We start from the raw sequence: 23,569 nt of genomic DNA, 5'->3' as shown, positions 1-23,569 counted from the left end.
GGCCCGGAGCCCGGCCTGGGCCGGAGCCTGCGACCGTGGTGTCCCCGGCCAGCGCACGGGGCTCGGGGTCAGCCGGGAGTGCTGCTTTGTGCTGGGTGGGCCGCGGCGCTTTTGGTATAAGTTAGCTGTTCTTGCAGATGGCCGAGGGGTGTTTAGGCGGTGCTGCTGTTCTCTCGCAGGTATGCTCTACGCGTATGCTGTCGTGTGTGCTAACTGCGTTTTCTTCCTGTGCCAGCTGCACGCAGTATCACGCAGAAGCAATCCACATCGTACTGATTGTAAGCAGTTGTTGAAAGAGTAAGATGGAGGAAAAAGAGAAGAAGAAGCATCGTGCAAAGCATAGTGGGCCAAAGGCAGAAAAGAAAAGGAAACGTTACCTCAATGACCTAGGGCTAGGAGATGAGGAGAATGCACGGAAGAGAAACCCCAAAGCCTTTACGGTCCAGTCTGCCGTGCGGATGGCCAGAACTTTCCATAGGTAAGAAACAGGAATTGAGCATGCAGGGTTGGCTGGACAAATAGGAGCTGGCTGAGGTTTCTTGTTACTTTGTGTAGAAATAGTCACGGTGTAATTTTCACTGCCACGCTCATGTAGCTTTTGTTGTTCACCTTGTCACATGGTAGTTTATGCATGTGTCAGCAGTGTGATGTTTTCTGCATCTGTGTAGTGTGGTACAGCTGTGTTAGTCTTAATGGGAAAAAAATGTGTATAGCTCCGTAGATTTGGTGGGAGTTCTACGTACATATTGGTGTCTGGGCTCTTGGTGAATGTTTGTGTCCAAGCTTTTGCCAATACTGGAGACTTTCAAAGAATAAATGTTATAGTTTTTTAAGTTCTTGTATTTATTTACTATAAATTTCTTCTCAGAACTCAGGATTTGAAGACTAAAAAACATCACATTCCTGTGGTTGACCGTACTCCTTTGGAGCCACCTCCTGTGGTGGTGGTTGTAGTTGGCCCTCCCAAGGTTGGGAAGAGCACCGTAATAAAATGCCTCATTAAGAACTTCACAAGGCAAAAACTGGTTGAAATCCGGGGTCCTGTTACAATTGTTTCAGGTGAGAACAAAGATGTGAGAAATGGAAGTGCTTGTTTCACACTCCTTGTTTGTCTTGCTTTTAGATCTAGGACATGTTTGTGTTCTCATAATTTTTGGTCATTTTTAAGAAATCCTTTGGATATGTTACCAGGCATGTTTACTAACAGTAGAAGAATAATGAGATTTGGGCTTTTAGGGGACTTGTCCCTCTAGACTTGTTTTCCACCCTGCTGGGATCCCAGTTCTGTTTGTTCTTTTTTCCTTTCTGGCTTTTTTTTTCCTAGTTTCTTCTGTCCCCAAACTTTTCCCAAGTTTTCCTTTTCCACTGGGTTTTGTTTTCTCTTTTGAACTGTTTTTCTCTGCTTTCATCCAAACCTCTACACGCATTCCCCATTCTTTCAGGTTCCCTGTCCCATAATCCTGTTTCTGTGTTCCTTTCTTAAGCCAAGAATGAATTTGCCTAGCCATTTCCAGTTATGTTTCTCTGCCTCATCCTCATGCCAGTTCCTTTTACTTTTAGTTAAGTTTTTATTCCCAGCTTCCACTTGTCTTAGTCTGTTGTCTATAGCTGTTTGAAGTTGCTACTCCTGTTGTCTAAAGTTCAGTTAGCTAACTCAAGTTAGTCAAGCCAATACTTTTTTCTCATTTGGATGCATGTTATGAAATTTTCTGATACGTAAATCTACTTTTTTTTTTTTTTAAGAGCTAGAACAGTGTATTTTTTCTGATAATATCAAAAGAACAAAACTGTGTGGTAAAAAGAACCCCAACACTAGAGGTAAAAGAAACAGATTCTTTTTTTACAAAGTAAAAAAGCAAAAATATTGTTTATTTTTTATTAGCATTATTTTTGGAAAAGGCTGAACAATTCCTTTGTTGTTTTACTCCACCTGATAATTTTAAACAAAAAGTTAAAATTTAGCAGAGCTATAAACTTTTGAAAAAAGGCATTTCTGCACTGGTGCATGTTGGACGATCTATATGCTAGACAAGAATTTGAGTTCCCAGATACTCTTTAGGAACTTCAGGAATGTGACCTGCAAAGAAATCAGTGGACTAATTAGTTTGCTCCCTCTGTTTCAGTTTTTGAAATTTTCATTCTGCTTTTAGGTAAAAAACGCAGGCTAACTATTATTGAATGTGGATGTGACATTAACACAATGATTGACCTGGCTAAAGTTGCTGATTTGGTAAGTTAACAACGGCACATGATGTCTACTATAATTTATATTGAAAATACTACTCTTGACTGGACAGCACCAATGTCCAATTTCTCTACCCATTGCCATCAAAGGCAGAACTGTCTGGTTTCAGAGGGAACAGGACTAAGCTTGACAATAAACCCAGTATTCTGGGACAACCCTAGGACTTCCCTTATCCTGAGGCTGGGGGGAAAATAAAGTGTGTGTGTGTGTGTGCGTGTGTGTGGTGGTGAGGAGGATGTAGAAGAAGGGAAATGCAATTGCAATTGAACTTCATTGCTAATGCAATTGGTAAACTTTTGGTGGAAGATCTAGCCAGGCAAGGCGATGAAGTGACTTCATTAAGGGGTTTGGTCAAACAGTGTAAAATCTGAAAATGGTTTTTAGTCAAGAAGTTTTCAACTAATGTATAAAGTAGAAATACATATTAGTTCACTAGTTGGTTTTATTTGATGCAGTCTGACATCTGTATCTTTGAAGATCGCTGTGTAGTAATACGATTGATTTCAGTGGAGTGTGGTCACCATTGTAATTTACTTGTAACTTTTGGTTCAGTGGATTACGTCAACTGATCTTGGGAACCTAATGCACGACCCATTTGTCTGTTTAGAATTTTACTTTCCATGTGGATTTGGAGTATATTATTCATAGCTGATTAGGGTTTGGGATCCTTCTCTAAATATTAATTATCTAAATACATGTGTGCACTAATCCAGTTATTGCTCTACTTGCGTGTTTTCTGCTTGAGGAAGGGAGATAGATTAAAAAAAATGAAAATTTTCTGTTAGTAGATGTGATAGAAGTTTGAGATTCTGCATGCACATGCTGATGCTGACAATCTATTTGGTTTTATTGTCAGGAGGCCAGGATTACATAATTGCTTGCAGATCTCTTGTCATCAGTTTCCATGCGTTTTAAATTCTTAATTGCTGAGGTCCTAATACGACTCCCCTTCCATTTTCATGTGATTGTTGGGTGCTGTTTTCCTGTGTCAATGTGTTTTAGTGATGCATACCAGTAATTGCAATGTGTGAAGCAAGTTTGTCTCATTTTGCTGAAAGACTTGGCCTTAGAGGCATTAGTGCATCCAAGACACAGATATAAAAATGTCATTAATTTTCTCGAAGACATTGCTGCAAATATTGGAAGATACTCAGTTTTAAGTTCACCACGTAAACACCTATTAAGACCTTATTATGGTACTGTGTATTACTGCATTCATAGAGCAACCTTATTCTTCCATAGTTTTCTTGGAGACAATGAGCAAATCAAATCTATATAGAGGAGACTTCATTTCCTAAGCCCCACTAACTTCTAAAGCAGTGAAGATCCATGCTTTAATTAAAAAGCCAAAGTTGATTTTTGGGTTATATGGAAACAAAGAACAACATTTTTTGGAAGATTTTGGTTCCCAAGAAGCTTATGACTTCAAAGGTGTCGTCTATGAAATTAGCTCGTGTGGGCACTGTGGTATTGTTATAGTGAAATGCTGATGTTGTGTTTCCAGGTTCTAATGCTTATTGATGCCAGCTTTGGATTTGAGATGGAAACATTTGAATTCCTGAACATTTGTCAGGTACATGGCTTTCCCAAAATTATGGGAGTTCTTACCCACCTGGATACATTCAAGAACAACAAACAATTAAAGAAGACTAAAAAGAAGTTAAAGCACAGATTCTGGACTGAAGTGTATCCGGTATGACATTCAACGTTCGATTTTCTGTATATTTTGCATTATGGAACCTTAATTAAAAGTGGGCCAATACTTAAGTATTTATTATCTTATTCTATCTTTTAAATAATGCTATAAATGGGCAATGCTCATGTATCAGATCACGTAATCTATCTTCTATTTGCTAAAATACTTGTGTAATTATTCTCTATCCCAGTGTGACTAGCTACTAAACATGTGATACTAGTAAAACGGTCTGTTATGCAGGTGCTATGCTTGTAGGTCTGATAGACAAATTAACCTTTGTATGAGGTTTTCTGGATGTGAATTGTTTTCCCCTAAGATGTAGGGGGCAATATTCATGTTGAAGTAAACTAGTTAGTCTGATTTTTTGCAACCAGTTGTAACCTTCAATTTCTGATTATGATTTACAAATTAGAACTGCATTAGCTTTTTTTAGTTTTGTAGGCATTAAATTGATGTTTAATGTTTTTATGTCTTTTTAATTTGTTTAGGGTGCTAAGCTGTTTTATCTGTCTGGGATGGTTCATGGAGAATATCAAAAGCAGGAAATTCACAATCTGGGGCGTTTTATCTCAGTTATGAAATTTCGACCTCTTACTTGGCAAACGTCTCACCCCTACGTTCTCGCAGACAGGTGTGTGCTTTTCTCTCTGTTCTTCAATCTCAGCATAGACGGTAGTTTTTGTGTTCCTCACCACCATTATTAGGGAAAAGAAGGGAATGTGTCTTTCAGCTGTCTTAGGGTGGTTATTTGGTTTTCCCTCTAATGGCAAAATTGATTTGAGGAGGGTTGTGTGTGGAAAGCATATAAACAGTAATTAAAATGTGCTAAGAAAGCAGTACGTGTCTAGTAAACTGTCAATAAGTCTTCTGGAAATGAATTGTTGAACACAATTATACAAGTCTTAAAATACAATTTTAAGATATATTTGAAAGATTTTTTTTTCCATGGATTTTTTTCTTATGATCATTCCAGTTTGATTATTAGAGTCTGCAGAGTGAGCAGTGGCAGCAGTGATGTTGCAATTCTCTTTTCTTAAATTATCTTTTTTCAAAAGTTACTACTAGGACTGCTGGATATTCTAACTTTTTTTTTTTTTAATGTTGGGTAGAATGGAAGAGTTGACAAACCCAGAAGATGTTCGAATCAATCCCAAATGTGATAGGAAGATATCACTTTATGGATACTTGAGGGGAGCACACCTGAAAAACAAAAGTCAAATTCATATGCCAGGTAATTTATCAGATTCTTAAAACTGCTTTTGTACTGATCTATGAATAACAACATAGCTCTTCCTATTTTTATTGTAGAATGTTTTTCATCTTTAAACTGTACACTTGTAAAATAGATTTTTCACCTTTCTAAAGACATGTTACGCTTTTAGAAATTATTTTTCATAATACATGTTTTTGTAAAAATAAATCCGTGAAAATAGTTTTGCTTTTAATTGTGCAGTTTTGTTGCAGGGTTAAACACAATATTGACAGTGTCTGACGTTTTTCAAAGGTGTTTTCGCTTTAAAAGATGCTTGAAGTGCAAAACATCCCAGCCCTGACAGTGAAACGTAAATTTGGTTTATGTGAAATTTCTCATATTCATTGAATAAATGTAATATTTCAAATGAATTATTAGAAAGCTTAAATTCAGAAATATTTTAGTAATAAATTTACAAAATTGCTCAGAAAAGTGAGTTGCTAGTTTTCTCATTTAAAAACAAGCAAACAAACCCAAAGCTTTGCAGTATTCTGGTGAACTTACGTATGCGTCTCTAAGTTCAATGGTGAGGCAGAAGAATTGGATGTTTGATACAGAGCTCACTGTTGATGAATCACTTAATGCTACAGTATTTTTTTTTTCTCTGAATTGTAGAAATTTCAGAATCAAAACTTTGTGAAAACTTTATTGCTTCCCTTGTCTGTTACCCCAGGTGTAGGAGACTTTACTGTGAGTGATGTGAGTTTCCTACCAGACCCCTGTGCTCTACCTGAACAGCAGAAGAAACGTTCTTTAAATGAGAAAGAGAAACTAGTCTATGCCCCTTTTTCAGGAGTTGGGGGCATTGTGTATGATAAAGATGCTGTTTATATTGACCTTGGTGGAAGCCATGCTCATGAAAAAGAAGAGGTAAGGGAATGCTGTTGGTGATTTGAATTCTCTTGCAAAACATAGTTTTTATCCTTACAGTCAAAAAAAGTGTTTAAGGTTCTTTAAAATAATCAATGCTTATATATATATTTCTGCTTCTCCTCTAGTGATTTCAGAGGAGGGATATTTCTATTACCTCTGTGTAAAATAATGTGCAAAACATTTGAAGGATCAGTTAATAAGTACCTAAAGTTAGTTTCGTAAACTTTCCACTCACTCACTTAAGATTTTATAAAAACTCCTGGTACTGGCATATTATCACTCTTACTTTGCAGGGCAGGGTGATTGTGGGAGAACACTTAGAGGATATGACTGGTCAAAGGGAGAGGTGGAAAACATTTCCACACAAACAGATTGAATTCAGCTGTTTTCCCCTGTATTGTGCTAAATGTTAAATACGTTTTTGTCTGCGGTAATGTGTGCTTGCTGATATTTACTGTAGTGGTTGCATCCTGTGAAGGAGACCCTCTTTAATATTTTTTGGGTTAATGTTGTAGGCGTTCTTGAAATGTGAAGAGGGGAAGGGAGACCTTGATGTTCTGAGAAAATGTTTATTTAAAATGCTTTGGAATTTTTTTCTTGCATATGCATATTTCTGCTGTTTTAGGCAGATTAATGACTCTGTTAGCTGTTCATTAGACATTTGTTTATTCATTTTAATTGAAAAGTAAAAAATCTTGGCTTTCCAGGAGGATTTGAGACCAAATCACGAACTAGTTCAGAGCCTCATCTCCACACATTCAGCCATTGATGTTAAGATGGCGTCAAGCAAGGTCTCTCTCTTCATGGACTCTAGACCCTTAGGTTCAGAAGATGTAGGACACGAGTAAGTTTTGAATGCTGAACAGTGTTTGAGCATGAATGAATCTCTAATTTCAGGCTCTAATTTAGGAAAAACTATCAATAGAGCACAGTTAGTAAAATGGCTTATTACCCATTTTTCCTGTTCTGAGACTATTCATATGCCACATGTGTATTTTGAGATAGGAATAATTGATAGTAGAAAAGTTTTGCAAGCAGAATTGTCCTGCCTTCCAAGAATTCCTTGTTGATATAGCCCTGAGTAACATATTTCTGGTTTTCTTCAGAGTTTTGTAGAATGGCAGTCATAATCTTCAGTAAAATTCATTGTATAACCTATTTTAATTCCATGGAAAATGAAGAAATTTCTTGGAATCATTTATGGCTATAACAGAAGGTGTATTCTTGAATTAAGAAGCATTCTGTACATAAAGAACTCAATTGCCTTTTTAGTGTTCTCCATAACCTCACTCTGTTTTTAAAATTTAAAAAACCATGAAGCTTCATTGTTTCATTACAATTTCCTTGCACTTTACCATCTTACCCCAAATGTCATCTTTGGGAAAACAGGTTTGTGATGCCAAAAGAAGAGAGACAGATTGATTTGAAGTCTGGAAGAGTACGTCGGAAAGCATTATTTGGAGATGAAGAGAAAGAAAATAATGATGCAGTAAGTGATGAGGAAGATGATGATGAAGAACAACCAGTGTCTGAGGATGGAAGTGATGGTGATGAAGACGATGACTCTGAGGAAGAAAGTGACAGAGAGCTATTAGGGGAAGAGATAGCTCTTGGGAGAGCCAAACGTCTGAAAACAGAGGTGGCTAAAGAAGAAGCTGTGAATGAACTGCCAGCATTTGCAGACAGTGATGATGATCTCGAGATGAGTTCTGAAGAAGAAGGAAAAATGGCCCTTGAAGAGAATGAGATGGAGGAAGATGAGGAGGAGGAGGAGGAGGAAAGGACTTATGAAAATGAAAGCTCAGATAGTGAATTTGAGGCTACAGGCAAAAGAGTAGCTGAATCTAAGCGGTATGAAATAAATAGTAAAGATACAGAAATGAGATCACAAACCTCAGATCACGGTCTGAAAAGAAAAGCAGTGCTCATTACAGATTCAGGAAACTGCACAGCAGAAGAGGCATCAGAATCTGAGGTTGAAAACTCTTCCCTTGAAGAGGGTGATGATGTAGAAGGATCACATGATGAATTAGAAGTTGAAGAGTCAAATAGCAAAGGATTTGGGCACGCTCAAGCAAAGAAATCTGGCAGTATTAGACAGGCTGAACTTAAAGCTGTAGAAGCTGAGGATGATGATGTGGAGAATCTACTGAGAGAGGAAGAGGAATATGAAGAAAAAATAGATTTTTCTGCTGACACAACAGGTAGATTTTAAATGTTAAACGTTTTTACCATCCATTTTTAATTGGGTTAGTTGTTAAAGGATATTATAATTAGTAAATATTATATAATGTTGCCCCTCCAATATATATATCGTTGTTCAGTGGCAAACTTCAAGGTGGGAAACCTGGGATTATCTGCTATTAAGCCTTTGATTTGCAATGTAGTATACAGGTCTTGGGTTTCCTTACTCTAAAATGGAAGTGATTCATTTTATAAACTTCAGTGATTCTGCATACATTGCTCTCTAACTTTAATCTCTCTGGCTATGTGTGTAAAACAAATTATGATGCTCTGTTACATTTAGGAAAAATAAAACATTCTTGGGGGAACGTTACTAAAATAACATATTAACTACTCACTGAGCACTGGAACAGGTTGCCCAGAGAATTTGTGGAATCTCCGTCCTTGGAGATATTCAAAAGCAGTCTGGACATAGTGCTGGGCAGCCTGCTCTAGGTGACCCTGCTTGAGCAGCGGGGCTGCACAAGATGACCTCCAGAAGTCCCTTCCAACCTCAACCATTCTGTGAGTCTGTGAAGAAGACACGTATCATCATGAAAATAATCAAATATCTTAAAATTTTGTCCTAGATTTAGGACTGATCGGAAAAAGAATCAGTGATATAATTTGTTAGCCACAATTTATGTTTCTGTGTATATATGGAGTATGGAAGAAAGAAACTGTGGGTTGTGTCTACACTTCTTAAGCCTGTTGTGTTTATGTCCTTATTTAAATTACGTGTGTAGCTCCTAATTCTTGCTGGTTTTTGGAGGTAGAATTGCAATTTTTTTCCCTTTTCAGGTGCACTTAAGTGGAAAGAGGACCTTACACAGAAGGCAGCTGAGGCCTTTCTAAGACAGCAACGTTCAACCCCTAATCTTCGTAAACTCGTATATGGAACAGGTACAAAATCTGTTTGGAAACTTTTATTATCATAGTATATGGTAGCTTTTTAGCTGTTGCCAAGTTTCAAGTCTTCTGAGTCTTTGAGCGCTGTCTTTAGGTGGGAGGATTGAGGAGATTTAATTGACTTTTTAAATTACTGATACTAGTTTGCAGTAATAATTGTAATAAAAACAGTTTTTACTTTTCCAATAAAAAGCATTTTGAGCTCATTTTTCAGGCTACTCAATTGTTACTTATGTTTTCTGGTGCAACTATCTCCCCACCAAGCATTTAAAGTTTGTTCATTTATATAATTTTCTGGTAGGTATTATGTAAATCCATTGTGGTAATTGATGTGTTTCATATAGGGATGTCGTTTGTTGGCTGTTTTCAGGGATTTCTGTCTCAGTGACTGAGAGTGGAATATTCTCTTAGATGTGACTTTGTGTTATCATGTCTGTAATAAGGGTGTTTGTCGAGGAGAGAAAAAAAAGCTGTCTGGCTTAAAAGGAAGATAAAATTGCTATTTATGTAATTTGTCCTGTTTAATTCACAATTTTTCCAGTAGTTGTCTGAGTGTACAAACCTCATCATGCAGAACCTCTGTAGAACACAACGAGAATTTGGCTTTTGTAAACCTTCCACAGTGCAGGAAGGGGAAGATTTGCTGGCAGACTCTCAAGTCTGGCATTCTTGATTTACAGACTAGCTTAATGTCATTTCTATGTACAGATTATTTTGTATTGTTTCTACTTATGATATTGAATGAGCATCCTGTGTTTACTTATTGGGCAATATTTTTTCAGATGATTCCAGTTATACAAATAGAACCAGATTTCAGGTTGTTCAAAGAAATTTGAACTATATGGAATTTGTGAAAGGAATTGCATCTTTCCGTATGGAACAACTGTACGACTGAAGTTCATTGTGATTACAGTATATATAGTATCTCCCTGATTGCTGCTCACCTTATTTTGTCCTTGTGAGAGTATTAATTTAACTCTTACGCTGGATCAGTGTACCTTTTTGTTCAGTCTCCTGTATTTAAAACTATTTTTAGTTTGCGTCTTGTTTTTCCTCAAACTACTGCAGGTATTGTGAAACATAAGGCAGAAGAGAGGTTGTTAATGAATGCAATCCATGTACTGTGGGGGAAATAATCACAGCTTGTATGTTTCATTTAGCTGTTGAGGACGAGGACCATGAGAGTGAGGATGCAGGTGATGAACTTGGAGGTTTGTTTCGTGTCAGCCGTCCAGACAAAGCATCCAAACAGAAGGCTAATGCTCTTGACTGCTCCAAATTTCTGATAGAGAAGCCGCAAGATTGGAATTTAGAAGAGGTAATACCATTGGGTCATTGCTTCTGCATATCCTGTACTGATTATGTCCTGTCTGTGTCTCATAAAGTGCTACTGAGCTGTCATTGAAACAGACCTATGGGAGCTACAGCCAGTATCTTCTGCTACTCGCTGTTGTTAGAAGTATTTACTAGCTAACAGGTTCCAAGGTCTGTTCTTACAGGAGTGGAAAGTTGGAATAAGTCAATGTAATGCTTGCCTCTCTTGACTGTTTGGTGGATCGTAGTTTGCTATTTATTTGCTGAAAAGTAAAAAGCAGGGGAATCATGAGTGAAAATATGATGTAGCGTAGAGACCTTGTTAGCGTAAAGACCTTTGGGCAAGAGTTGAGCTGGCGTCATATTTGTCCTTTTGCTGAAGCATTGTGTGGTTTTGGTAATGATGTCTTGATGTGGAGTTGTATGTGAGAATATCAGATTATCTCAGAGGTGACATCTCTGATGGAAGAGTGGGGAACATATTGGAGAATGTTTCTGTTGATAACCTGTAACTGTACAAAGCAATGACACTTATATTGCAGGTTATGAGCAGTATTCGAGACTGCTTTGTTACTGGAAAGTGGGAAGATGATAAAGATGCAGCAAAGTTGTTGGAGGAAGATGGTATGTGTAAGACTTCTAAAAATGGTCAATGTGTACAGTATTTTTAAGAAAAGTGTGACTGTAGTTACATATGTAGAATGTTTTGCATTAGTGATACACTTGCAAATTTTTTCAAACTGTTGCATAATATATTATACTAATATAATTAAACATTGCTGTAAATCTCTGTACAAACAGTAGGCAAGTAATACATTCCGAAAATTTACTCTGAAAAAGAGGGTATACATTTGAATTAGGAAACGGAGTCCTTAGTGAACACTTGGCCATGCCAACTTTGAGTTACATACCTGAGTTTAGCTTTTCATCCTCTATGTATGGTTTATTCTTTTGGCTAGTCTCAGTAGAAATAAGCAGAAATTCCTTTTTAATGGGAAGGCAAACTGGTCATTCACATCTTGCTGAAAAGTGAGATCCAACCTCAGATGTTCTGGAGGTGTTGGTTTTGTTTGGTTTTTTTTTTAATTAGGAAATACTTAGAAAATTTAAATAATTTAGCTGTATCATATGCAAAATGATGGTGGTTTGACAGGCTTCTATAAGCATTTGTTTTTAACTTAAAAATTGTCTGCTGTAATTAATTTTTAAGTTAGTTTTATTTTTTAAAATTAAGGCCAGGAGCTCGATTGCTCTGCTGGTATCTTGTGTCACTAGAATGCTAACTAATGTGCTTTGTGGTCCTATGGGATTATCTAAACTTTATTTACATTTTTGAGATCATAAAGTTAAAGGTATTGAGAGGAAAAAGGAGGAGCTGCTGGAGTTCAGCTGAGAATTTTCAGCTGAAACTATAGAGAGGGCAGAATAGGCTTATAAAACTGTTAATGAGAAGGAAAAATATTTGGGCTGAAACTAATCTACAAAGCAGTGCTGAGAAGAACACAATACTGAAAATATGAGAAATTGTATGGAACAATACAACAGAATGGTTAACTGCAATATAACAGAATGGTTAACTCGGATATCTTGGGTGCTTATTATTGCAGAAGAACTATATGGAGATTTTGAAGATCTTGAAACTGGTGTTGTGCACAAAGGAAAGCCTACTTCTGAAGATGAGGTCTGACCTGTATTTTTATGTTCCTTAGCAACATACATGTATATGAGTTTCTAATCAAGTGTTGGGCGTCCTGTGTAATAAATTCAGTTTTCATGAATTGATAGGAAAGAAATCAGTGGGAACAAGAAGAAAAGGTGTATGTATTGTGGACTGTGGAACCTATAAATATCTAGAATGGCATGTTTTTAGTCTCGAACTGGATTGTCATTAGAAGTTAATTGTGTAGGAGAAGTCGCATCACTCACTTAACAGTAGGTGTCAGGCTTAATCAAGAGCTGGAGCATCTGGAGGTATGAGAGAAGTATTTTAAAACCAAATATGATCATAACTGTTTGTGCTATGTCATTTCATCTGATGTGGAAGGTTATAGAGCTGTGTTTAAACACAACAAATTGTGGAACTGACAGAGTTTCCTAGCCATTCCTCTTATCTGCATAAAAGAGTCTGGTGAAAGCAATTTTATGCTGCGACTTGGATATCTTCCAAGAACAAAGCTGTAGTTGTGACAATACAGATGGAAAATCAAATTATTTTTTTTTTGGACTGAGCAACTTGATGGTTTTGTATTTCATTGTAAAATTGAGGGTATTGACATCTTTTTGGCAGTTTTCAAATGGTCTGTGAACAAACTTCCTCCTCTCCGGCCTCTGGAGTGCTGCCTTCCGGTGCTCAACGCTGTCAACAATTACTTTTTTTTCCTCTTTCATTATGTGTGCTTATTCTAGCTGTAGAATAACAGATAGGTCAATCCTAGGGTCTGTTCCCTGACATTAAAATAAACGTTAAGAAGTTTTCTCAATGAAAAGGGATATGATTAGATCATGAAATGTTTTGGTCGCTGCAGAAGTTACCTCTTCTTGTATGAATAACTTACTAATTTCTGTCTAAACCTGAAATGTTTATAAAGTGTCTAATTGCATTATGAAGAAATATTACTTAACAATATATATTAAGCTGTTAATCAGAATGAGTTGTTTTCAGTTAACTGTTCTACATCTTTGATAACTTACTGTTGATTAGTCTTCAAGTGAAGAAGAGGACGAAGATGGAAAAATGTCCAAACCACAACCTGAGGAGGAGGAAAAGAAAAAGGAGCGCATGGACAAGAAACGGAAACTGAAAGAAATGTTTGATGCAGAATATGATGAAGGGGATACCACGTACTTTGATGATCTTAAAGAAGAAATGCATAGACAAGCACAGGTAAGCCATTAACTTAAGAATTTATCTGGCTATACGTCTTCAAAAATACCCCACAGAGTTTGCCCAAAGGTTTTTTCCTGGAGAAACATTTGATGTTCAGGAGCTACTTCAGAAAGCACACACAAAGAAATACATGCTTGTGATTTTTTTTATGGTTGAACTTTTTGATTGCATTAGCTAGGAAGAAAAATGAGCAAACAAGCCAAACAACTGAAAGCTTAATCGAAATTGACTTTAGTAGTTAACCATATTCTAAATCACTGACTAAGTCAGGATGTGTCATCTAAACTATAGCTACTTAAAAGTTTTAACAGTTATCCATTTGTTCCTTAGTGGTGGAACTAGCACGACAGGTCTCAAAAAAACCCCTAAAACATGAGAGAGAAAGTTCCCCTCCAGGAGGAGGGAGGGAGAAGGGCATCATTTTATGTGTAGGAAGGTGAAAATCTTTCTTGTACTAATTTGTGTCAAATGTTTTCCTGGTATTATTTTTAGTGTGATTTTTTGCAATGTTATTAAGGGGTAAGTAAGTTCTGTGTGGCAGTCTTTTTCATCAAACTCTCAAGTTATTCTGAGGAAAAAATAATTGATGACTGTTGCTCTCTACATGTGGTAGGTAACTGTATCCAGAATTGGAGGTGTTGATTTTGTTCCAGGCCTTGTTTTTTTTAGATAAAATCTTGTAAGCTTAGAAGTAGCTTCTTTCTTTGGCTGACTTGGAAAAACATTGCCTTACATTGCTAATAACTTCACTGTCTTCTGACAAAATCTTGCCCTAAATAGTCATTAAATTAATTGTTACCTTTTCGCATTAGCCTTTGTCGTAAGTGATTGTATAAGCTCTGGTACTAAGAGCACTTAAGCGTAAAGGACATTCCAGTAGAAGAATACGAGACAATTTACAACTGTTTCACTTTGGGGTCTGTGGCAGAAATACATACCAGCAATATTTCTGCTGCAGGATGGAAAGGGAAGGATCTCAAATGGAGTGTGTAAAGGCTTCTAGAAAAGTAAACTTGGACCAGAAGATTTGTGCCAGATCTCAATACCTTGAGAAATGAAATCAATAATTAGTTTGCTTAAACATGGCATCTTATAGGTAGCTGAACATCAGGAGCTAGAACAGGAGGGTGAGGCTTCTGTTATTCTCAAGGATATCTTGTTAAGTACACAGAATCTACATTCATATGGTACAGAAGAGCTTTAAAAGACCCTTTTGATGATACACAGTGTGAGGATGCACAGAAATACCTTTTAAGCTGCTGAGTGAGATAGGAGCCCAGCCTCCTCATAAAGTGACACCTTAAAGATCAGGACTTGAACTTTAAAAGGTACTTGGGCTCCTAAATCAAAAGTGTACTTTTGACAACTTTAAAATCTGAAGTCACCATTATGAAAGGTATATCAGAAGTCACTCAGTCATTTGCTTCTCTTGGGTACTGTCTTTCAAGTAGACTAACAGGCCCACTTGGGATTTCAAATTGGAAGGAATTCATGGTGGCAGAGATCTTGCTCTGAGTAAAAAATTCACAAAACCTATCAGATCTTTCCCAAAAGATTTATATAAATGTTAGCATGTTTTAAATAGAACTGGCACCTCACGAACAAGTTGTTAATACCTGAATTTTGTAAAACACAGGGTGACTTTCTCTTTGTCACATAGCTTAATCGAGCGGAATTTGAAGATCAAGATGATGAGACCAGGGTGCAGTATGAGGGCTTCCGGCCTGGGATGTATGTTCGAATAGAGATTGAGAATGTCCCATGCGAATTTGTCCTGAATTTTGACCCTCATTATCCTATTATCCTTGGTGGCTTAGGCAACAGTGAAGGAAATGTCGGATATGTACAGGTATGTAGCCAAAGCCGCGAATGTACTTTATATCAGTACAGGTGTGTTTCAGTGTGTCTGGAGTTATTATTTATTTTCTGTTTATTAAAGATACAGTAAGCACAGAGAGAAACCTTCATCTCTGTCCCTTGAATAGGGGATTTGCTTTTAACACAATTAACTCTATAGTAGCAGACACTGGATTTTTGCAGGCTTAACTGGATCACTGGAAGAAGAAGTTACTGTTGTTTCTTGTTCATCTGCAGAGATCTCTCAGGACTGAGGTCTGATACTGTGATTGCTAAATTGCAAACGTAAGCTGTGCTCTGAGGTTCATAGTCAATGGACAGGTGGCTATAGAAGAGTTACTAGCATATATATATATATATATGAGGGGTTTTTTTAATATAATACTTGCTTGCATGCATGCAAACATGACTTTAGAGTGAGTGAAATACTGATTAGCTTTATCTTTCCAGTCAACCTAGTGTTAATGAGAATGTTTGAAGATACAGAGCTTACTGAATAAAAAATTCTAGTGTAGATGGAAGTTGCTTTCAATCATTCCTGAAAATTAAGGCTTGTATTTCAGGAAATATTATCCTGTAATAGCATTGTTCATCTTCTCTTCTAATTAGTTGCGCCTGAAGAAGCACCGATGGTATAAGAAGATACTTAAGACACGTGATCCTTTAATCCTCTCATTAGGATGGAGGCGATTTCAGACTATCCCCATGTTCTACATTGAAGATCACAATGGACGTCACAGGCTTCTGAAGTACACACCACAACATATGCATTGTGGAGCAACTTTTTGGGGTGAGGGCATCCTGGAGTTACTATCCCGTACCACTTACTCATTATAAAAATTCTCAAGCTTTACAGGATGTATCAGGAAGTACAGCCAACAGCTGTTGGAATGAGAAGTCTTAAAAAAATTATGTTCCCCTTGGAATGTAAAATAATGCCAAATAGTATGGGAAAACAGGCAATTGCCTATTTTTTTGTGAATTATTTGGCTTGTAATCAAATTCTGAGCATTCTGCTAGGTTGTACCATATCAAAGAGGAACCTGACTTGTCGGCTGTGTGCAGGAGACACTTGCACACATTATGAGCCCAGCCCTGCAAATGCTTCCGTACATGAGTAACTTCTTGTTAACCATTCCTTTAACTTTCATGGGGCTCTATATGTGAGTAGTGGGTTGAATGTTTTAAACTTTTCTTTGGTTTTGTTCATTGAAAATATTTAGCACATATTTCTAAGCTTTACAACTTTAAGTAGAGGCTAGATGTTACGTAGTAATAAATTTTTTAACTTAATTTTCTTGTAGGGCCCATCACTCCTCAGGGGACAGGATTTTTGGCAGTTCAATCTGTCAGTGGCACAACGGTAGGTCTGTTATCGCAAAATGTTGATCACTGGTTTCCATGGGTGTTTGGATATTTTACACAGATTTGGGGAAGATCACCGTTCTTTGATTCTGTGTTCATGTATGATAAAGTAGTGACGTTGTAGGAACTGAGAAAGTAGGTGGACCCAAACTTTTGAAAGGTGTATTGTGGTGAGGTAGGAAACTAGATGGAGGCTTTTTTGTTTGGACAATTTTACGCTGCTACGCTGAAAATGACTAATACTGCTTTGTATTTTTTATACCTACTTGCTTTTCAGGTGCTAAGTATTTCGATAACTTTTAAAACATTTTTACAGGATGAGATACTGATGTTTCTGTTGAAAAAGTTTGTCCTCAGTGTGATTTCTCTGCATCTTGTTAGAATGTTTATGGGTATTTGAATTAATTTAAAGTGTTAAAGCAGTATTTATCAAATATGATCTTTGCTTATATTTTATTCAAGGGTAGATTTATATTTACATACAACATATAATGAAAGCTTTGTATGGCATTGTAATGAGCATGACAGTAATCAGTGGTGATTATTATCTCTTTCTATACTCCTTGTTTAAGTACTGTTGCACAGTCATTTTGTTTTATGTATTAAAAGGCTATTTTATCATGTGTCCCTAGCATAATACAGTGACTTACAGCAGTGCACGAAGCACTTTTCCTTTGAGACTTTCTGTCTGAGTAAGATTCTGTTTCATAAAGAGAACACAGTGAGGTAGATAACAAGGACCCTTAAGATTGCTTCCAAGGTAATTAGAATGGCAGTTTTGAAAATATCATTAGTGAATGGTAGGAAAGTTATGTCAGCAGCACCTCAACTAGTCTGTACGAAGTCAATTTGCATTTGTTATGCTGCTGTACTCCTGTAAAGGTTATAAATTCTGAACTCAAACTCTAAAAAGCAGTGAAACTGTACCAGCGAAGTGATTTCTTCACTGTTCGGTAAATATCCGCTCAGCAGTGTCTTTCATCTCTGTATGTTTCAGCCTGATTTCCGGATTGCTGCGACAGGAGTTGTGCTCGATTTAGATAAATCCATAACTATTGTTAAGAAATTAAAGCTAACCGGTTTTCCATTCAAAATTTTTAAGAACACTTCTTTTATTAAGGTAGGTATGTATACTGTAAAACCACATGTTCTGATGTTAGGAAGGAATGCAGCCTGGACTCTATCTGTCTTCCCTGAGGCAGAAGTTTGCTGTAGTTGTTGCATAGTGGTGTTCTGGATCTCAGTAGCTGCTTGGGGTTTTTTGAGCTCTCTTCAGTGTGGTCTCTGATTGTTAGCCAGTGAATAAGAATTATTGTTAACCAGACAAAAATTCTGCAGCAGTCTCCTGGCTCATATTCTGGGCTCCCCTTCCCGTCCCTTCCTTCCTCAAACCCACTGATTAGCTTTCCACAGTGGCAGACACCTCTGGAAAATGTGAACAGGCAGTTTGAACCCACTGCATTTCAGCTCTGGGATCAAAGATGACTTCTAGCAGTGTTTAGGACTTTACGATTACAGTTGCAAAAGTGTTTGGGGCAGGAAGTGTTGCAGAAGTGAATTTCATTGATGTTCCAGTTGTTCTTAGTTGGGCTTTCAGGCTCAGGAAGAGGTTAGGTTATTCTGCATTTGGGGCAGTAAGCAGCTAAGCGCTGATCCCAACAGTGAAGCGCTCAAGTATTCGCGCTAAGCATACACAGAATTTTTCCTGAGTTCCTTGTGACTTATGAAAGAAGCAGAAACCTTGGAGACCTGTATTGTATTAGTCTCACAGCTAGCCTTAAACTTAAGACATCCTACTTGCTTTTTAAGGTATGCTGTGTTCCAGAAAATGACTTTAAAAGAGAACTGAACAGACTCTCTTAAATGTGTATGTTCTGGTTTAGAAGTTTAAATGCCTATATTTAATGCTAAGAAGCCTTGCCTGTGGTATATGACTCTTAAGTAGATAGCTTTTAGTAGCTTACCTTAAAGTCAGCTCAGTAGGTTTTTGATATGATCAGCACTGTTAGTATAAAGACAATGTTATGTTCTTCCTATTTAAGATACGCTTGTGGGAATTACTTATCTTTTTGTGGCCTACATAGGTCACAGAGAGAGACTTAGCATCTTGAATGATGGTGGGTAATTTACACTTTCAGGGAATGTTTAACTCTCAGTTGGAAGTGGCTAAATTTGAAGGTGCAGCGATTCGTACTGTGAGTGGTATCCGAGGACAGATCAAAAAGGCCCTCCGAACACCAGTAGGTGCTTTCAGAGCAACATTTGAAGACAAGTTGCTGATGAGTGGTAAGTTGCGCTTTCCATGTAAGTTATCACACAACTTTCATCCCGCTTCACAGATTAAAAAGCTGTGTCTCAGAATCTCTGGAATCTGATAATTGAGATGTGAATTCAAAGAGCATGAAATATCTGGTGAGATGCAGAATGAAATTTTTAAAAAGTACATTTTTTTATTGGATTTCTTTCAGTTGTACTCAGAAGTCATGTAGTAAGCAGATGAAAAGGTTTGTCTTGCAGACCCGTTTCTCTGAGTGTTTTAAAGTGTTTTACGCAGCATGGTATGCTCTTCTCCTTGAATGTGAAAATGAATGTATTCAGTGGTGCAAGTGCTAGAAGGACATTTTCCTGAGAAATCCAGAGTGGCATTGTAACACTAGTTAACTTTTTTCCCTAGCCTTTTGGGAGAATTATGCAGGGGACAGGGGTAAGTGATCTCCTGTGTTTGAGTGTCACCGTGATATTGAGAACATGAGTTTATGCTTATTTGGGCTTATATGACCTCTGTTTTCCTAAACCCATAGAAATTATGGGTAGTGCAAAATAAAAGAGGGAGTTAGTTTATAAAAATAGGCAGAGGAAAAGCAAATGGTTTTTGTCAGTAATAGTAGAGGCACAGATACATATATGAACTCTGTTGCTAATTCTTTAACTGAATCTAAATAGTGAATAGGGTAGTATTCAGCTGGCTGCTCTTTGGGAGTATCTACTGTTTATGACTTCATGGGGTTTTGCAGAATCCAAGTATACAAATAGTTTCATTGCTTTTGCCTAACGTTGAAGAGGTTTGGTGTATATACACTACACACAGTACTAGCATGTGGTCTAGATGTCTCTTCAGGTAATCTTTGCTTAGAGTGTGGATGTGATGAACTATGTTGTTATAGAGCAAAGTAACATTTCCTTTTCTTTCAGATATTGTCTTTGTGAGGACTTGGTATCCTGTTTCTATCCCAATGTTTTATAACCCTGTAACATCCCTGCTGAAGCCAGCTGGTGAGAAGGATAGTTGGAGTGGAATGAAGACAACAGGCCAGCTGAGGCATGAGCGAGGCATCAAACTGAAACAAAACAAAGATTCTCTCTATAAGGTATATTTAATGTCTTTTTTTTTTTTTTTTTTTTTTTAAACTAGGGATCACAGTCAAATTTGCACTCTGCCTCAGACCTGTGCAGACTGAATGTAGTGTAAATACCTGCTCATACATATGCATGTGTGACTTCATATTTTTATCTAAAAGGCACAGTCTTTTCTGGTATGAGACGGGAATAAAGCAGTGGAAAGCAGATTGTTGTGGGTCTATGAGAGTTTATAAAGTAATTTTCTGGGGAGGAGCCTTCTCCAAAAGCTTACCGAGACCTCTGTCATAGTAAAATAGGGATGAACATGCTGTTCACGGTTCGGTGCAAGGATGTTGAAGAACGTTTTTTGAGTGGTGGGTTTTGGTTTTGTTTGTTGTGTTTTGGGGTTTTTTTTTTTTTCTTTCCTGAAAGATGGAAAATAAAGCTTTTTAAGAACATGAATCTTACATATGTTCTATATCAATTCTTTTAGCCTATTGTGAGAGAGAAAAGGCATTTCAATAAGCTCCACATTCCTAAAGCACTGCAAAAGGCACTGCCTTTTAAGAACAAGCCGAAGAATTTTGAGAAGAAAGGCAAGACTCCAAAAGACCAGTGGAGACCAGCTGTTATCAGGGAGCCTCATGAAAAGAAGGTAATTATCACTTACTCTGAAACAAGGACTCCTGAAGGGTAAATGTGTCACTTAGACCATTTCTAACTATTGTTTTAGCACTTGAATCTACTGCTAGTGCTAAAGACCTATATGCTCCTAGTGAAAAATAATCACTTGCAATTTGTTTTGTTCCTGTTTGGCATGCAGTACATATATGGAACTGGCTCTGAGTGGACTGTGTCTGTTTTTTAAACTAGTAGGTCACCTGAAGCCTGAATAGGACTTTTGTCCTTGTCACAGGACTTGCAAGGTATTTCAGTTGGATGTAGTGCTCTTGCATCATGGGTGACTTAAATTGGCAGCTGTGGTCTTTTATTTGACTTGTCATTGCTATGCATTATTAACAAAGCCAGGACTTGAAGCAAATACTCTGCTTCAAAAACGGAGAATTACTGAGTGCTTGCAAAGGCAAAAGAAGATCCAAACTTCAGTTTAAGTGTTCTATAGTAGCAATTAGGCATAGCATTTTAAATAGTATCTAACCAAAAATCAGAGTTCACAAAAATTAAGCCTTTGATTAACAAAGATAAATGATTAAGCCATTTTAGAAATTGGGTAGCAGGTGCAGAAATAATTAGGAACTCGCCCTGAATCTTTGATTCATTATATGGCTCTGTGCTGGGGTTAAATTGTTTCTTGCTCACCAAAACTGAACTGTTTGTACATTGATTATCTATTTTCTGTTTTAGATATCAGCCCTACTCAGTGCTTTGAGTACAGTGAATAATTACAAGATAAAGAAAGCCAAAGTAAAACATCGGGAACAGCTTAAAGAATATCTTAAAGTTAAGCAGAAGGAGGATGAACAGAAATTCAAGAGGCAAAAGGAGGCTAAGAAAAAAATCTATCGCATACTGGGACAAAGGGAGAAAAAGAGGCAGCAGTCAAGCTTGAAAGGATCTAGCAAGGGAGAGAAGAATATGTAAAAATCTCATCAGATTTTAGACCAAATGAGGAAATAGGGTAGCTGTGCAATTTTCTTTTGAAGAAACAAAAAGGCCTTGGACTACATTAGACGTGCTTTCAAGAGAAGAAAAAAATGCAAATATAACCTTACTCAAGCTCTTGAATATGGCAATGTATATAAATAAGAAGTATGGATTGTGGATTTTCTACATGATATTCCAGAGGACTCTGTATTTCAGTATATTTCTATCCATACTGCACATTCTATCTAGCCAATAAAGTATTTTAATGTCAATTATGGAATATTGTTTGTAAGTTGTTTCGTCTTAGTACTAGTGGACTTCTGTTGGGAGAGAGAACTTCTCCGGATGTCTCTTAATGTCCTTCTGTGTTTGTAGTACTTTGAGCCATTGCCTAAATTTTGCCTTGGCAAGTCTTCCATTAAAAGGCATGAAGATCAGCTGTTCCTGGGCAGGAGTTTTGGATTCTCTAGCTTTGATGCGCTAGCAGATGGCACCAGAGTAGCTTGCTCCTGTGCTTAAATCATGTGGTCCTGCATGAAAGCATCTCAGTTTTTTTTCCACTTCTCACCAGATAATAAGCAGATCTTCAAAATAGTGTTCCATCCAGATCTATTACTTGACCAGTTTTGGCACAGTGAGACTATCAATAGATCCCTCAATGACTGCAACTTTCTGGGCAAGCAGTATCAGACCCTTCCCAAATGTGTGTAACTACTTTGTGATTTTCTGTGAGGTAAGCACAGATGGGGTAACTTGCTTCCTTTGGGAACATCTTATGTCCAGCCAGCTTGGTTTGATGATATGGTGTTAAGACTTTCTTAAGATGAATGGAAAGGAGAGGTAATAGATTGTTTCAGTCATGTTAAACTGAGAGTTGAAATCTTTCTTGGCATGACAAGAGGCTTTGAACAATCATCCTGTTGGAAGAGCAGTGGAATTTACTTTTGTTTATGCCATATATGGCGTCAAATAGTTACCGTGATATACGTATTTTTAATACTTCATCTTTGAACAGGCAGTGGCTCAGATAACATCAGTAATTTCTTGGTCTCCTTCCTGAATGAGTTCACTCTTTATCAAGCCAAAATTCATTATTATTATTATTACACTGTAGTAATATTTGCTATCTCAGATGGGTGATCCCGTGTGGGATCAGGCTGCCTCACACAAAAGCTTTGTGCTGAATGGGTTTGTAGACTTTTTTTGTGGATGTTTAGCATTTCAGGATTTTCTTAATTAATCTCACAATATTCTGTGTACTGATACTGAAATTCTAATACATCTGTCTTTGCCTATATGATATTAGGATGAAGCCTGACTCAATTTGTCAGTAATTTTTCCCCCCCCATGAGATTCAGTTGAGGTCATGTGAATATGAAAACATGATTTATGCTTAAGTAATTGAAGATTCTCTGCTGAATAGACAGCTGCTGCCTTCAGAGATGTACAACAAAGCTGTTGGCTTTTTTTTGCCCCACAGAGTGGCACAGGGTGGTCCACCATGACTTTGTTCTGTGGGGTTGTTTCCTCTTCTGTCATATTGTGCTAGGCTAGGTCTAATCTAAACCATCAAGGAAGTGTTTCTTACTAATCCCATTTTTTATGCTGTTGTGAGCAAACTTCCATTTTATGTGCTGTTGTTAGCATCTTCCGTGTATTCGTGTGTGACAAAAGTAGTTGTTTTTTGAGCACCTGAGAAGTTACCACTGCAGCCCTTTACTTAAGGTTTCATGTCTGCTGTTTATATGTGATGAAAAATAATTTTTCTAGTTTGTTCATAACAGCTCTGCCAAAGATGAAAATGGGGAAATGGACAACTTCAGTCTTGGTTTTGTTGTGGAGCGAACCAGTCAGAGAGCCAGCTTGAGTATGAAAATGTTTCACCTGTGAAGACTAGACAAGAAAAAAATTTGTAAAATTTAACTTTTTTATTTTTTAATAAAAAAAGTTTAATATGCAGTGGGTTGTAGATGGGAGCTGGTGTGTGTTGTGAGCCCTGCTAAA

The 23,569-nt window shown here is 37.3% G+C and overlaps 1 protein-coding gene across 1 annotated transcript; it reads left to right on the top strand.

Annotated features, from left to right (window-relative positions):
- Positions 1-21: 21 nt before the first annotated feature.
- On the top strand, positions 22-21,961 carry BMS1 (BMS1 ribosome biogenesis factor). The gene is made up of 22 exons (XM_035897340.1): positions 22-478; positions 869-1,059; positions 2,151-2,230; positions 3,750-3,938; positions 4,430-4,572; positions 5,051-5,172; positions 5,867-6,063; positions 6,774-6,910; positions 7,456-8,270; positions 9,091-9,192; positions 10,359-10,516; positions 11,055-11,136; positions 12,120-12,193; positions 13,214-13,396; positions 15,060-15,248; positions 15,866-16,046; positions 16,561-16,619; positions 17,619-17,741; positions 18,760-18,907; positions 19,814-19,989; positions 20,454-20,615; positions 21,326-21,961. The coding sequence occupies exons 1-22, from the start codon at positions 303-305 to the stop codon at positions 21,560-21,562; spliced, it is 3,924 nt and encodes a 1,307-aa protein (XP_035753233.1). The 5' UTR covers positions 22-302; the 3' UTR covers positions 21,563-21,961.
- The last annotated feature ends 1,608 nt before the right edge of the window (positions 21,962-23,569 follow it).

This window comes from Egretta garzetta, unplaced genomic scaffold (assembly GCF_000687185.1).
Source record: "Egretta garzetta isolate BGI_Z169 unplaced genomic scaffold, ASM68718v1 scaffold56, whole genome shotgun sequence".
Classification (NCBI taxonomy): Eukaryota; Metazoa; Chordata; class Aves; order Pelecaniformes; family Ardeidae; genus Egretta; species Egretta garzetta.
This window is presented reverse-complemented; position numbering and strand designations above follow the sequence as displayed.